Below are 17,606 nucleotides of genomic sequence, written 5' to 3' on the forward strand. Positions count from 1 at the left end.
ATTATAGTATTGTAGGGAATACGGTTCATGCAAGAAAATCAAAATACTGTTCCCCCTCCCAGCCAGGTCTCGCAACCTGCTGTTCCATAGCCGAATAGACTATTTATATATATTCGGCTATGTAAGAAACAAAGTAATTCTCTGACTGGGCTTTGAACCGTCTGGGTATAGCCCACTACATGACAGTCCATTGCTTATTACCACTATAAGGACAATAATATATATATATATTTTAAAACGAATGTCAAATGTTTCCAAAATGTAATTCAATTTATTTTTATACAGCGCCTTTCTTGCCAGGCGCTCAACGATGCAAGTAACCATACATTTTGTGAATACAGACCAGAAGACAACAGAAGGAGAGGAACCAAAAACTCCTTAGGAGAAAAAAACCTCTAGGGGTTCAAGGTCATCTGGCTGCCCAACCACTTTGGGCATGCTCACATTATATTATTTAAAAAAAAATTAAATAAATGAATGAGGGTATTCATCCATCCATCATATCTTCTCTTTGTCAATACTCCCTGCACATCTCTGTAGACCAGCAAAATCCTTCTAAACACTAGCTATATCCAAAAAGTTTCGCTTGGATCCATGGCAGTGATGTAGCATCCAACTCGGATGGTGCCCAGCCTGGACATGGTGGGAGGAGAATAGGATAGTTTGGTCAGAACAGATGTATCTACCAGGTGGGCCAACATGGAGACACATAATGGCATGTACAGCAGAACCAGCAGCCATGGTTGCAGCAGGCTATAATGTAAGGTGTGAGTAGGCTAGGCTGAAGTAATAGGTCTTCAGTCTGGCTTTAAATACTGAGATTGACATCTTGGCATCCTGAATATGGGGTGGAAGACTGTTCCATAAGCTAAGGACTATGTAACTAAAGGCTTTTCCGCCAACTGTTTTGTTATTAATGCGTCGAAAATGTCCCCTTGTGATATTTTAGCTGCTCGACTCCATATTAATATTACTACAGAGAGGGATTAAATCAGTACAACAATTTTTTACAGCTTTTAAAGTCATGCAGTGTTTGAGTTAGGCAGGAACACGTCATTTTATCTTATTTTGTATTTCATTTTTAATAATAAAAAAAACGTTTTGCCCATTGTGGTGATAAGCTGTTCCCTGATTACTGGCAATATTAATGTAACATTTCTGGGTTCTTGTGGGACTCGAACCTGTTCACAAGGAAGAGTGGTGATATCATCGTGCTGGCTGCCGGCTCGCACAACCTGTAATGTTGGCCATATCCATAACAATAATTCATCCAGCTGGTTACCTGTTGAATGACGCTGACGGACCAGGTTCATTTCCAGGCGGTGTACTATATAGTACAGTTTAAACTTTTTTTTAAAATCCCAAGTGAAATTGTTGGCTGATTACCGGCTGCTGACATCTGGATTAACACAAAATATAGATTTTCTCAATTCGGGTGTAAACCTGAAAGAGACACATGTTCACGATAAGCTATAATGCATTCGGCTCTATGAGAAACAGTAAAGTAATGCTCTGATCATGCTTTGAACCGCCTGGATGCAGCTCCTTACATTACAGTGTTCATTACCACAACAAGAAAAATAGAAGTTTTTTTAAAAAAAGAAACAAATGTCAAAATGTTTCCAAAACATCCACTTGTGATACTTTAGCTGCTTAGTTACACGATTCCATTTTAATAACTACCAAGTGATGTTAAATCACTACAACATTTATCTTTTTACAATCACAGCAAGTGGTGTTCTTACTACGTATTCTTAGAAAAGGATAAAACGTTATAACATTTTATGAAGTACAGAATATAAGCTTAATAATGTTAGAACAAGCACGTTAAAACTAGAACCCATGTAAGTTACCAAGTTAAAGACTTTGATGCCTAAAATATGTATGCATAATTAAAATATTTATGATGAAGGTGGAAAATTGTATACAGCTGAGCAATCTTGCTTTTATAAACTGGGCTTTTCCTGGTGACAGCAGAAATGCTGTGCATGAGACAAAGCTTTATTAGCTCCATCTGGCGGTTTTACAAGGTGCTTCCAGATACTGTTATCATATTTCAATTAACATGTGGCATGATGCAGTATATTGCACCACGCCCACCATGTTTTAACTTCGCACATTTTGAATGGCTGGATTTGCATTTCATGTATTTTTTTTGTTGTTGTATTGCAAACCATTTTGAAAAGCCACTATCAAAGGTGCTCTATAAAAAACAATTAAACCATATTGAAGTGTAGGTTTTTATAGTTTAGCATTTGAAACTGAACATGCTTGAATTGGGGCAGCATGGTGGTGCAGTGGTTGATATTACTGCCTTGCTGCACTAGGGCCGTGGGTTTAGTTCCTGGGGTGCTGTCTATGTTCTCCCTGTGTTCATGTGGGTTTCCTTTGAGTGCTCAGATTTCATCCCTCTGTCCAAAGACATACTGGTAGGTTAATATGTTTCTTGGAAAAAACTTGGCCTTTGTGCAGGGTATTTTCTGCCTTGTGCCCTTTGCCAGGTTATGCTCCGGTGTCCTGCAATGGATTAAGCTGTTAGAAAATAAATGGATATTTGAATTGGACAGCCCATTCAACAGCTGAACACCTGCACTGACAACTAAGCTTGTGTTCTTCTAGAATTATCAATATTACAAAAAAACACTGACCCCCCACCCCCACAGTGTGGCTTTGATATTTTTAAATACCTGTTACCGCACAGCCTGATATTTCCAATGGTAAATAATTAACGTGCCAGTGTAATAATCTTTCTTGGCAAACTGGGTCATGAATTGTTTTTGTGGAATTTGTCTTAAATTATAACTTTGCTGTTCTCTGGTAAACTTTTACTTAACACTAAATAGTAGTTAAGAAGCTATTTTTGCAATGTGAGGTTTTGTAGCATGGAGCCTGATTTTTTCATTATTCTGTTTTTTTTACTTGTTTTGAAATTTAACAATTTTTAAAATTATTTCCAGGCTTTTTAAAGGCAAGAACTTTTCATTTCCTTCCTATTGACAACAATCCTTACATTACCCTGTACATTAATGAACTGCAAAGTTCATTTAACTTAAGGTTTTGTCCTCCCTGCTCATTTTATTTATTTAAAGTAAAATATTAGTCTAGCAATAGAATGAACCAAGAGCACTGAAAAACAGATTCATTTAGTGCCAATACATTACAAGAAAAATTAAGAAGACCATAAGTTTTGTTTCTAAGTGTAAAACAAATTGTATGATTTTTAGTAGAAATTACAATGCATGTATTTAAGAACTTATTTTCAGCATCGTCTAAATTTATGCAGTTCACAGGTAAATACTGCATTTTACAGCTATTTCTCATTTCTGCCGATTAGATCTCTGACTTTTTATTGATTTAGGAACAGGAGTGGATAAATTATGATTTGGAAAGCATCCTGATTTCCTTTCTTCATTTACAGTTAAATTAAAAAAAAATACTTTATAAGGTTTTCTGTTACTTAAATATTGTTTCAAGTACTTACATTACTTTTACAGATCAGTATTGAATTATTTGCAGCACATTTCGAAATGCTGTATCAGAAAGGAGAATAAAGTGAGAAAACCCCTAGGTACAGATGCAGCCATTCAAAATGCGCGGGCAATACCGCATTATTTTCTGGTACGCTGTACGCAGTCTACCGCGGGTTACCGGTAAATACCGCGAGTTATCGGTAAATTCTCCTATAATACGACAAGCAAAATAATAGTATCCAGAATTTCTGCAAGGTGGAGCTAATAAAGCTCAACCTCTCATGTTTGAGCTGTGGCCATCAAAGTCTTTAACGAAGATATTACTAATAGTATTAATAATGAATGACCTTGGACAAACTAAGTGTAAACTCAAAGTATTGCCCTGGTCAACATTCTTTTTTTCATTGACCGTCTTTGTAAAAGTAACACCACAGCATTTCGCAATCAAGCATTTGTTTCCAATCATGCAAAGTACAGTAATTTTTGAGAATCGATTCACCATGCCTTTCACATGCTCATAAAAGAGATTGATTTAGGAACATAAACATATTACCGTATGAAAACTGTACTTTATACAGTATGTATATGTATATTTAATGTCTTAACTGTGCCTGTTTAAGTATTGAATATTCATATCTAATTTTACCACTGAAGGGAAATCTTAGTAGCTGAGCATAAAAAGAATAGGAGCATACTGCAACGCGTGTGAAGGCCATAAACGATATTAATTTTGGAACATAAACATACAGTATATGGCTGGTCTCGGTACTTTAAAGAAAACATACACTAAACATGGTTTCATTATGACCAGAATCGGTCTTGAGATATTTTTAACTTGATTTACAGTATTTGAGAGGTATGTCTTAACACCGATACTACAGTACCTAAATACTGCTCACGTATATGTTTCTAGGTTTATATTATGCATTTCATACGGTCAAATTACTTTTGAGCAACTAATAAGAAGTGCGAAACGGTGTGCCCAGGGCGTTTTAGTTTCGTTTTGTGCTGGGACTCTGCTGTTAACAATGTCGCCGTGGATTGATTAGAGATATCAAGTACATACAAGTCATTTTTTAAATGTTGTAGTTCGTCTTATGTTACGAGTACATCATCTATCAACAATTACACAGGTTCTGTTTCCATATTGCGGATTTTGGTTGCGTAATATTTTCTAGATTACACGTTGTGACTATATGATTTGAGCAAACAGAGCCGCAAAGAAGTACATTATGGGTTGTTGTTTTTTTTTTGCAGTTTTATCTAGAACAAGCGATGCTTAAACCTTTGTCTGATTCTTGTGAAACTATCCACATGACAGTTACAGTACCTAGGAGTTGACTTCAGTGATGTCACTGATGGGATGTTTCTAAAAATCCATCCTCTGTAAAACGTCTTCTCTAGTTGTCCTGCATATGTATTCGCTAATGAAGCTGTGTGTTCTGAGCCTGGATCTCTACATTTCTGTATGAACCAGCTTAGAGGGCTAAAGACAGCTTGTGGTTAAATTGAGTGTAAGGTAATTTATGCTTCTGAAGTCATGGTCAGCATTTATTATTGTACTGTGCTGTAAACTTGTTCTGTGCCTAGTCACATCATTTTATTGCGTTTTTATAGCGTTGTCAAATCTGGTGGCGCTGTGTGTTAGTTTCCTGACTCCCATGTCACATGGTCTGTGATTGAATCCAATGGAACTATGACTTTATTTTTTAACAAACATTTCTTTGAAAAAATGAAACGTTTCCCTTGGTCAGAGATTAAATAAAACCTCACTCGCACCAAACAAATTTATATTTCTAAATATTACAACATGATCGAATTTAAGTCTTTTTAGTAACAATGAATAGTCACCTATGCGTTACGAAATAAACATTTATATTGATTTGAATCGCGTTTTGATTTAAATCGTAAACGGGTGTTTAAAAATGTGTTTAAAGGCGATATACTGTATAAAAGCGCTGATTTTTATGGAGTGTGTTCCGCCGGGGATTCAAAAAATTTGTTCATGCACAAACAGTGGCATGTTACATTATAATTTGGGTGTCTCCTCTTGCCAGAAAGCTCTAAATTGCATTTTGACTTTTTCTAAATTGCAACCCATAAATGGGTAGAAGAACGCTTCTTCGCTTCCTACACTGGCTATGTCCCTGACCTCTACAAACGATATATTGATGACTGCGTCGGTCCCGCCACATGCTCCAACGATCAGCTTGAATTCTTCCTGCACCATTTCACCAACTTCTACCCGTCCCTCAAATATACGGTTAACATTTCTTCCACCACTCTTCCGTTTCTAGACATCCACTTGTCTATCAACTACCCCCGACTGTCAACTTCAGTTTATTACAAACCCACGGATTCACACAGCTACCTCCTGTACAGCTCATTTCACCCCAACCACACTAAAAACTCTCTTCCTTTTTCACAGTTCCTTAGGTTACGACGATTATGCAGCGACGACATCGACTTCGAAAACCAAGCCCTCGAAATGTACTCATTTTTTATCAACAGAGGATACCCCAGCAGTGTGATTGACAGGGCCCTTGCCCGAGCCAAAAACACCCCCCGGACCATCAACCCGATCAGGAACTCCCGCCGTAACAACCGCATTCCTTTGGTGCTTCCTTACCACCCTAACACACTTCCTATCCCCAGGACCATTAACCAGAACTTTTCCATCCTACAGGATGATCCCTCCATTGGGGCCCTCTTTTCTGATCGCCCTATCATCTCATATCGCCGACCACCTAATCTGCGTAACCTCCTTGTCCACAGCTCCCTTGACCGCCCTCAGCAACCATCCACACCAGGCACTTTCCCTTGCAAAAGAGCTCGCTGTATCACCTGCAAGTACACAGCCACCACCACACTCATTCAAGGCCCCTCAGGACAATTCCGGATCACCCAGACAGCATCTTGTACCTCCAGCAACCTTATTTACTGTATCTCTTGCAGTAAATGCCCAGCCATCTACATTGGGGAAACAGGAAGGAGACTCGGAGACCGCTTCAGAGAACACGTCAGGGCTGTGAAGATTAAAGATCTCTCCAAACCCATTGTTTCTCATTTCACCTCTGACGGCCACGACCACTCTAATCTCTCCGTCTGTGTTCTCAAAGACGGTTTTCCGAACTCATACATCAGAAAGACCACCGAAACTAAAATTATTCTGCAGCTAGGATCACACATTCTCCCTTCCCTTAACGACAGATTACTGTTCTTTTAAATTTTCTCCATTCATTGGAAGTTTCATTTCACACCTCTCTGCACCCATTCTGACTTCACACCTCTTGATTGGCCTCTCTTTCTGTCCCCTGCTCCTGCCTCTCACTCCTCCTCCCTCTCAACCTTTGTTCTCCCGCTACTTTACCTTTGCCTACTGCCCTGTCTCTCTCACACCTGAAGAAGGCTCCACGGCCGAAACGTTGTGTTCTCTTTCTTCTTTTTTTCAGCATGGAATAAACCTATTACTTGTTCCTTTGCAGCCTACGCATGCTGACGCAGCTACCCACCTGAACTACTACCCATAAATAAAGCTGATAGAGCTTAGACTAACTGTATTCTAAACTGTATTACAACAGCACATTGGACAATGCAACATAAATTGCAAAAATGCACTTGGAATCTGTCCAAGCCCTCCTACGAAAATTATTTAAACTGCGACACTGATCATTCATCTCTAAATAAACTTTATTTTATATAGCGTTTTAAGCGAATGGGTAATTAGATTGCTCATAAACCTAATCGCTTTTTCTACATAAACACAGCTTGATTGCTCTCTGAAAATGCTTTTCCTTTATATTTAGGCTCAGATTTCAACTATAGATCATATTATTATAAACTTTCTTGGAAAAATGTATTTTATGTAAACCACGTTTGCTATTAATTCATTTAGTGCTAAAATATGTTCATTGTCTTCCAATCGAGTCGAGTTGACATTGGAAGCTTGCCCCTCCCGGACTGTTAAACCAACGCATTAGCATGTTAAAGCGATTCCATTGAGGAGCCCAGCTACCAGTTAACACTGTACTTCCTACTTTGAAAATACCTGTGAAACCAGTTTAATTTGTCACAGCCAGCACACCGGCAGAGAGGGGGTTGTACTCGTAAAGTAGAAGCAGGCGAGATTTCCAGCGAAAGACACCTCCCCCCCCCCCTCAAAAACCCAGTACGCAGTAATGCTTTATGTTGAAAATCGAGGTGGATTTTGAGGATGATAAAGAGGATAAACTGGGATGGGAAAAGGGTTTGGTTTTGCATAAGGGGCGTTATTAAGATAATTGGAGGAATTTGCGAGAGTATAATGGTTTTATATATTTGATTTTGTATTGTGGTCGTTATCTATGTTTTTGGTTGGTATTATGTTTATATGGTTGTTGTTGGTTGGTTGTTATTATGGTTATTAATAATACGATCTATAGTTGAAATCTGAGCCTAAATAAAAAGAAAAAGTAAGTGATTAGGTTTATGAGCAATCTAATTACTTATTCGTTTAAAACGCTATATAAAATAAAGTTTATTATTAATTTGCTAGACAGAGCGGTGAACATTATAATGCATAAGACAAAGATAACGAAGTCTGTGTACGCTGTAAGGTTTTTACTTCTTAAACTTTTAAAATACACGTTTCGAACAGAAAGAAATCCTCTTCCTGGTACAGTACTGTATGTATAGCAAACCAGCACGTCTTTTTTCTCCAATCTGAGGGGTGTCAGATGGTGTCAGCCAATCACCATTCTGAAGCCCTACCATAATCTCTGGTATGGGGAGACCCCAGAATTCTGTCCCATAGTTTAGACAGATGATAGATACTTTTATTGATCCCGTGAGGGAAATAAAGTAAATCATTTTCATTTTAGGAAATTATTAAACGCTCAGTTTAAAGCAAAGGAGATTGTTATAGTGGACATAAAAACAAGAGTTCGCTGTCATTATATCCTAGAAGACACAGACTGGCACCAGACCGGTAAAATGCCTGATGAACTAGGGATTGGACAGTTTCCAAGTGCTTGTACAATCGATGGAAATGTTCAAATAAATGTGCAAAAGAAATAAACAAAATAATCATTTATTTCTTTATCATATTGGCTAGCTAATGTCCTCTCTTTGCTAGTTAGTGGCTGTGTTTCTGCGTTGGGTAGCAACGGGTGACTGTTCTCAGGAGGAAGATGTAAACAGCGTAATTTTCTTGTTAAATATTTTTTAAAAATTAAAATTAATTCTATACAGCAATCACATATTTGGGTACCGTTTCATAAAACTTTCATGCTTAAAATGTTTAGGGAGAAATGGAAGACTGGTGTGTAATTTTTCTTTAAACTATCAAGACCAGCCATACACAGTACAGTTTATGTACATACATAAGTTCCTAAATTAATATCGTTTATGACCTTCAGATGCGTTATGCTCCTCTTCTTTTTGTGCTCAGCTACTAAAATTTCCCTTTCGTGGTAAAATTCCATATAAATATTCAAAACTAAGCGGATTAAAATGTGTACAGTAAAGACATTAAATGATTAAATCTTTTCACTACCAACCAATGCACCACGAGTGCCCCTGTCAGTCATTTTGGCCAGCCAATCACTTACCGCGGTGCCTTCCGGTGCCCTGCGGGTAGGTTACTGTACCGTGGGTTTTTACAGCGCATTTTGAATGGCTGCATCTGTAAATGAAACTATTTGGATCATTGGAATACAAGACTGTCCTCATCTTTCTGATTTCATATTCATGACTTGTCTGGTTCTTTTGTTGAAAGTGATCCAAAAAGTCTTATAAGACTTAGGCTTTAATGGACAAAATCTACTATGTAAAAATCTGCTGTATTATAATTACAAGGATTCCATCTATTAGGGTTTTTAATGACTAATTAGTAAGAGGGACACAATTCCACAGTTCCATGGTCTTAGATGCAAGAGGGTTTAGTGTTTGCAAATATTTCTGACTTGTGTGGGATTTACAGAGGGTTTTGTTCCCACTGAGCTCTCTATTAGCTAATTCAACATTTTGTTTAAAGTTTCAAATTTATTCTGTTACTAACCATTTTTATAATTCCAGATAAAAAATATTCAATCTATTAACAAGTTAAAATAATTATTTTTGAATTAAAGATTTTCATTGATGTCACTTGGACTAAATTGAATCTAGTAAAATGTCATTAATTTATTAATTCCTAAATTAGCTTTGGGACCTGCTAAAGCAGTATTAATATTAATAAGTAAATGTACTGATTATTTTTAGTATTTAAAGTTTTATTTTGTAGTCCTTATTAGGTGTGAATTTTTTTTTTAGTTTGCATCTTGAGCATCTACAAATGTCAGCACAAGGCTATTATTTGATATCAGTGTAGCTAGGCTTTCATCTAAAAAAAGGACAGTGCACAATTGTTAATGCTTTTTTTTAATGACAGTTAAAGAGACATCTTCTAATATCCAGTCTGGCATGTCATTCAACATTATAGACACAGACAGGTGCCTTGAAATCTAGCTCCATAAAGTTGACCCCCCTACAGACAGCACAAATGATGAAACCCACCTCATTCATTAGTGCTACGTTTGTGCTGGTTTATGCCATTGAAAGTAGCATTTGTCCTGCTTTTGTTTTCAAGATATAGCGCCTTGTTTTTTCAGGGACGTGACATCCCTCAGCCCCCCTACAACATCGTAGAGAAACCAAACCGGTCTCATTCGTCAGTGCTGTGTTTGTGCCGGTTTTTGCTGTTGAAAGTAACTTCCCAGCTTCTTTCTTTTCCGAGGGTCGAATCTTTAAACGGTCCTTGATTTACATATAAATTGTAAAATGACACTATGAGAAACCAATTACTTCTTCAGATTTTTAAAGAAGAACACAGCTACGAAATATTGAAACATGTTAGTTAAAGCCTCTTTCTAAGAACATGCAGTTTTTTGGTGATGTTCACCTTTAAAGGCTACATCCGCAACAGTTCTGATTAGGGTATGATATTGGTGACAGTTTTTAATTTTCCTGATCACACGAATACACAGAAGATACTGGTATTAAAAGCAAAATCAACCGCCGCCCCCCACCTGGATATAACAGAGAAATACAATTGCAGAAATGTTACTCTCGCTCCAGTAACAGAACACTAGAACTCGGCAGATGGGGTCACTGGAGGTCAAAGTCACAGTGCATGGTCACATGATCACCCCAAAAACAAGGCACTATATCTAGGCAACGAAAGCAGCTAGGAAGTTACCTTCAATTACACAAACCGGCACAAACGCAGCACTAATGAATGAGACCAGTACAGTTCCCCTATGATGTTGCAGGGGGGCTGAGTGATGTCACGACCCCGAAAAAACAAGGCGCTATTTCGCAGAAACAAAAGCAGCACAAACGCTGCTCAACGGCACAAACTGGCAAAAACGTAGCACTAACGAATGAGGTGGGTTTAATCATTTGTGCTGTCTATAGGGAGCCAACATCACGGAGTCTGCTCCATTATGCATTTTATAAGTTCCGCTTGTGTTTTTTGACATGAAGATTGGAGTTTTCTTCACCTTTCTGATGATCTCTAATGTTTTGGAGTTGTGTTTATGAAACTGCAAATGTTCTAAATTTTGCCTAAATTGATGCCCAATTTAATATCTATTAAAATATCTATAAATTTAATATCCCAATTTATATCTATAATAATAGCTCAATTTAATACCTATTAAATTGGTAATAAGACCTGTGGTGAGTGGGATTTCCATTTAAGCCTTCTTCTGAGTTTCACATTGCTGAATACTAACTTATAGTAGAGAAGAAATGTTGTTGTATATGTATTTTCCTCTAGTTATTTTTTTAGAATGAAGACTTGAGGACCGAAGGAATACCTTTGGATGTCATTTTGAATCCCCCTTTTATTTTTATTTTTTTACAGGGTGCTGACAAGGAAATGAAAGGACCAGATGGAATGAATGCCTTTGAAGCAGCTGAAAGCGCAGACATCAAAGCTTTACTGAAGTGAAAAAAGAGACAGAGTAGTGGAAAGGTGGACAGGCATCTTTCCTTAGCCACAGTCTTCTACCTGCTTCGCCTCCTTTTTAATTTTTTGCTTACATTACCTCCTCCTCTTCAATTGTGTCTGCCTTCAGGACCAAAACCAAGGAGCAAAAACTACCCAGCAGTGGATTTCATCAAGAAAAAATTTTCATAGAGACTGAGCTACACTTCTTAGGTGTTGGCTTTGCAGTTCTAGACCAGATCAAGTTCTAATATGAGGGAAAGAAATTAAGTAGTTTTCTTTTTAAGAATGAACTGTAGGGATCAATTAATTAATATTAAGAATCTGAAATCTCTGGTAGCATATGCATGTGGAGTATTTTCTCTGTGATCACCTCGTATGTGTCAAGAGGCACAGTCTGCTTGGCAGTGGTGGCTGCTATTGGTATTGGCAACTAAGCAAAAATCTTTTAACATTTGATAAAAATCCCTTATTTGTGTTTGTAAAACCTTTATTTAGTCCCTATTTTGTACAAATAGCCTGACAGACTGGTGTAACTCAGTTCTGAATAGGTTTTTGGATGGTTAGTAGAATAAAGTATACACATTTTTATCCTCTTCACTTTATAAAGAAAACAATGGTCTCAATGCATGCACAACCTGCTATTAATGCTCTGCTTTCTATATTATCTACATTGCTTAGTAAAATAAGTGTTATATATGACATCATTGTTGGGGAGCAAAGGGGATAATCCAGACAAGTCATTTTTTTTAAATAGTGTATATTTTATTGCCTCGAAACTTTATCAAAAACCTAACATCCATTATTTGAGCATATAGATAATGAAGCCTTGTATCTGGAAAAAACATAATTGTTTTGCTTTATTGCTTTATCTTTGAGTTTTCTTCCTCTACATTATTTTATTTTTGCATGATAAGGAGGTTAAGAAATTGTGTGTGGATGGAGAAAGTTATAGGCCCATGGTGTCATTGCCTCTAGTGCATTGAGTATTAAAAATGGATCACTTTAAAAGTGAAGACTAGGATTTTGAAGCCAGTCTGCAGTTCCAACTGTAATTTGTGTGCTGATTCAGACTCCCAAGTGCGTGTTTCTGGTAGAGAAGAACTGTTTGACTAAAATAAGTTTTATTGTTCCAATAAAAGTTACTGCCAACATCCTCCAAAATTCCATGATTTGTGGTTAACTGGAATTCATTGCTGCCATTGTATGAATATTGATAAGTGGGACATTTTGTTCTTAACATAGATTGCAGAATTGCCATAGTTGTTTTTGTTTCTTTGGTGGTGAGTGCTTTAGATCTTTAGGCTTAAAATGACATTTTTCTTCTTGTGGTATATGATTTAAAATTAGGAAGTTAAGCTACCTGATAGCAAAAATGTTCCTTTTACGTGACATTCAAAAGCTGCCCTGATATCCTAGCATTGTACAATACCAAATTCAAGTAGCAATACTTGGCAGAAAAACATACTTTTTTAGCTATTAATAAATTAGAGATTGTCCGTAAACATGACTCCTAAAAAGAGAGAGATTTGCCAGAGTTTGTTTAGTATAAGGGAGAACACCTTTGCCTGATTAGTTCCACTTGAACTTTAGTATCACACTTATTAACAAGAAGTACAAAATTTTGCACAGCTTTCAACATAATGTCTTATCCAAAACGTAGTAAATGTTAAACATAAAACAGTAAAACATTTTTTCCTAGGGAAGGAAGAGGCTATATGTAATATGTAATATTCAATATTCTTTGCAATGCAGTGTTAAGATTTGAAAAGTTTTTAATCTTTCAAAAACTTTGAAAATAAATTAAACAAATGTAGTCAGTTTTGTGATTTGAATAAGTTTGGGATACATTTCTGCTGAGATAAATTGAAATCAATTTCTTAGTTCTTGTAAAATCAACCTTTGTAATAATATAATTGTTTACACTTATATAATGCTTTTCTGGACACTCCACTCAATGCGTTTTACAGGTAATGAGGACTCCCCTCCACCACCACCAATGTGCAGAATCCACCTGGATGATGCGACGGCAGCCATAGTGCACCAGAACACTCACCACACATCAGTTAACAGTGAGGAGGAGAGCAGAGAAATGAAGCCAATTCATAGATGGAGATTATTAGGAGGTCAACATTGGTAAAGGCCAATGGGAAATTTGGCCAGGACGCCGGGGTTACATCTCTACTCTTTTCGAGAAACCTTTGCTTTGCTTATTGTTATTTACTACCAGTGACAATTCTGGAGCTCGAGCAACCTGTTAATGCTGAATATTCTATCTTTTTGGTCATTTTGTAACCTGTCTCTCTTACCTAATAACTTGGAATTTAAGATTAGAAAATTATACACCCTGGAGCAGTAGATAATGAACTTAGATAAAGTGAGACAACACTTATTAAATAGGGGTAGTGTGTTGCTAACAATATGCACATTTCTTGCACATGATTATAGCAACGTATCTCTTTTTGATAGAGAGCTGAAGAGGAAGTTTCCCTTTTGAGGACTTATGTATACAGGTGCACAAACTATAGGCCCTTGTGAGCAACAGAGATCAACATTCTTTTTTTGGGAAGATTCGGTTATCCTCAAAAGGTTGAAGGGTAATAAGTGAAATGCTGCAAATCTGTCCTGGAATTGTCCCACTTGTCTAGCATAAATTACTGATGCCACGCTAACAGTGAGTCTGATCCTTCTAATATGTCTGAAAAACATTATTATAAGTACTATTAAATATAAGTATACTGTATTTAGCACTATGACACAACACTGATTTCACTGTAAGAACATGCTCTAACAGCTTTAAATATAACCATCATAAGAAGATGAGACATATTACAGGTGAGAGGATGTCATTTGTCCCACATGATGAGAGTTTTGTTAGTTTGTTTCTTGAAGGACACCACTTCAACCAGTAACAAGGAGTCAGCTTCAACCATAACTTTTTAATTATTCAGAAATATTTTTTCATAAAATAACACAATATTTGCACAAGGTTTTGAAGTCAAATGGTTGTTGGGGACCATTTAAATTCAAAAAGTGTTTTAAGATCTAAAACATTTAAACTTTTCCCATGTACACTTATAAATGTAATCTATTTAAGGCCCTAAATCAGACTAACAAAGTGTTCAGATAACTGGGATAAATGCTAACCAATGCTTGTTTTGCAATTGTTAACCCTACAATTTATTGTTTCTTGCAATGATAATCCAACAAATATATGCATACAACTTTTGTATTCACTCTTTTTGTATGCTTTTGAGAAGGAAACTGATTATCAGTCCAATGTCCCAAGCATTCAGTATGCTCATGAGTTTACATTATCTTTTTATCTTGTCATATTTAACACCTGTTTAGTGGTCAAAAACAAAACTAAGATTTTGTAATTAGAATCATATTGGAGAAAAGTAACACCCTGCAACAAATCAGTTACAGTTAGTCATTAATGATTATTTAAAAAAATGCTGTTACCTAATCAACCCAGATGTATTTCACACATTTCTTCATAGAAAAAAATGCATTAAAAGATAAAGCACTCTCCAACAAAATAAAAAAATGAAAGGCGATCTAGGACAAATAGTAATAATTCAGGTTGCATCAGTATGCGTAGGTTGCAAAGGAACAAGTTAACAGGTTTATTCCATGCTGAAAAAAGAAGAAAGAAAATATTTCACCTGTGGAACCTTCCTTCTGACACACCTGAGGAAGGCTCCATGGCCGAAACATTGTGTTTTCTTTCTTCTCTTTTCAGCATGGAATAAACCTGAGAATTCCACAATAAAGGAAATTTAAATTTCCTAAAATAAAGGACTAGATGCTTTCGTAAACAAGGTTCAAACTACTTAGCTAGACCTCTGGTCTCCAAAGCAGGTACGAACAAGTTCCTCTCGCCTGGAACTCTTCTTTCTTCTGTACCTTTCCCGTTTCTCTCTTCATCTCCTGTTCCTCTCCCTGTCTGTTCTGTCTTTTATCTTGTGCTTCTGTGTGTTGATGAAAATTAATAATTTAGCAAAAAGTTAATGAATTACAGGAAACCAGAAGATTTACTTTGATCCTCTGTTCACCTGTCCTGAAAACTCAGTTTCAACTAAGTAAGCAGGTCAGTTTCACCCTGTTTTTTAGGTTCTCTGTTAAAGTTTTGATACCAGACTTGATAACACAAGTCCATAATAATGTTATTTAATAAATTGTAGTAGCTGAAGAAAAAGTCTAAAAACCGAAAAGGCAATGCAATGTCATGATTTAAATTACCTTATCTTTGCGTCTCCTCGGGCCTCGAGAAAAATGGCATATGTTAATCTATTATTTACAGTACCTCTCCCAAAATTCAATTAAGAAACTTACTTCATTAAAGTTAATCTTTAGAATCCTATTTTGGTTCTTTCTAAACTTAATTTACAAATGATTATTTATTCTCTTTTTCTAAGTTTGAATTACTTAGAAGTCTTTCTGAAACCATTTAATCTTCAATTCTACTGGAGTTTTAGATATGTCTCCAGCTGAAAGCCCCTGTTGATTAATTTTATTGACTACGTCTTCACTGTCTCCTATTACAGTTCTATGGCTTCTTTGGATAAATCTGCAGAATGTAATAAAATATGATATGATAATGCATGCCTTGTTAAATTTTAAAGCTACTAATCTTATTGCCTGAATGAACTATAGTCTGCCTTAAAGAAGAAGGTTCCAAAAGTGTTAGTATCAGTTTCCATCAGTTACCATTATATTCAGTTATGTAGTCTTGTAGTCACTGTACAGGGGATGGGCAAATAACGGAAATGGAACAAGTAATAGGTTTATTCCATGCTGAAAAAAGAAGAAAGAGAACACAAAGTTTCGGCCGTGGAGCCTTCTTCAGGCAAAATTTAGCCATTTCTTTCACTTATAATATTTTTCACCCCAAAGCACTTACAAGAGGCTCAGTGAATACTTTATCATTCAATAGTCAAAAGTGAATTCATAGTGAATACTCAATCATTCAGTACAATGCAGGATCAAATGTAAGACATCATCACTAAATAGCATATGGATTTCAGGACTCAGACCTTCACCAATTAAATTAAGGGTTAATTTTAAGAAGCCTGGACTATAAACTCTACAATCCCAGACTGGAGTTAATTCACGATATTGGACAAGGACAAAATTAGGACAATTACTTAATTTTAAAAAACTGACATGCAGTTCTGAATATCTAAGCAGTCAGAACCTTGGTTTAAAGTCTCAGCTTATTAACATAAGTTTGGCCCACTACTGATTAGGTTCTGAGATATGGCATCAATGTCATCTATCAAGACTTGGTGGTAAAATTCCATCTGTTTTGTAACCTCTTTATCAAGCAGGGAGCTTATGCTTTTGGTGCAAGGTAAGAGACGGAATGGACAGGATTCCAGTCCATTTTAGGGCAGACACACGCACACACTCAAACCAGGGCCTATTTTCCCAGAAGTCAATTAACCTACCAGTACCAGAGAGTACCAGTAGAGGAAACCCATGTGAACATAAAGATGACAAAAAAACTGCACACAGGAACCAATGCAAGGAAACAATGTTGTCCCACAGTTGTCCCAAAGTACAACTTAAGGTGGTAACACCACTGCCTCAATGCTTATTTTTTCAACCTAAAATTTTCAGCAGAAAGCAGTTTGATTTGCTTGCAAACTAAACACATCTAAAGTCAGGAAAAGAAGTCTAGATTTACAAGGTAAATTTTTGCATTAATTAAATTCCACTGCAAATTTAAGAGAGATTTGCATTTTTCTCAGATTTGTTCATATGTAGTATTTCATTGTGACAGGAATGTTATTACAGTTCCTAAGCTCATCTGTTTTTATTTCTGAAGTATGCGTCATATATCAAATATATCAAATAGTCCTTCAGAAAAGAAGATAATAATTTGGCATGCTGTTCCAAATTCTGTTTCTTCAATTTCACATACCAGTATTATTTTTATTTTAAAATGCACTAAAAGTGAGCTTTAAAGAACTTTGCATATCTAATATAATGAGATTCACACGTTATGTTTAAGTCAGTATATGTTTGTGTCATAGCTGCCATCTTTTTTTCACCTGAAGATCCACTCATCGCCACAAGTGCACAGGAAGATAATGAACCGCACTCATCCCTAGTGCACTGATGGCCTCATGGGAATTCTGCACTAATGAGATGATTGGCAGCTG

The 17,606-nt window shown here is 36.5% G+C and overlaps 1 protein-coding gene across 1 annotated transcript in view; it reads left to right on the forward strand.

Annotated features, from left to right (window-relative positions):
- Positions 1 to 12,603, forward strand: part of mtpn (myotrophin) — a 36,815-nt gene extending 24,212 nt beyond the window's left edge. The window contains exon 4 of the mRNA XM_006633764.3: positions 11,353 to 12,603. Within this exon, the coding sequence (XP_006633827.1) occupies positions 11,353 to 11,439 (87 nt within the window). The 3' untranslated portion in view covers positions 11,440 to 12,603. The remainder of the gene's footprint in view (positions 1 to 11,352) is intronic.
- Positions 12,604 to 17,606: the final 5,003 nt, after the last annotated feature.

This window comes from Lepisosteus oculatus, chromosome 7 (genome assembly GCF_040954835.1).
Source record: "Lepisosteus oculatus isolate fLepOcu1 chromosome 7, fLepOcu1.hap2, whole genome shotgun sequence".
Taxonomy (NCBI): domain Eukaryota; kingdom Metazoa; phylum Chordata; class Actinopteri; order Semionotiformes; family Lepisosteidae; genus Lepisosteus; species Lepisosteus oculatus.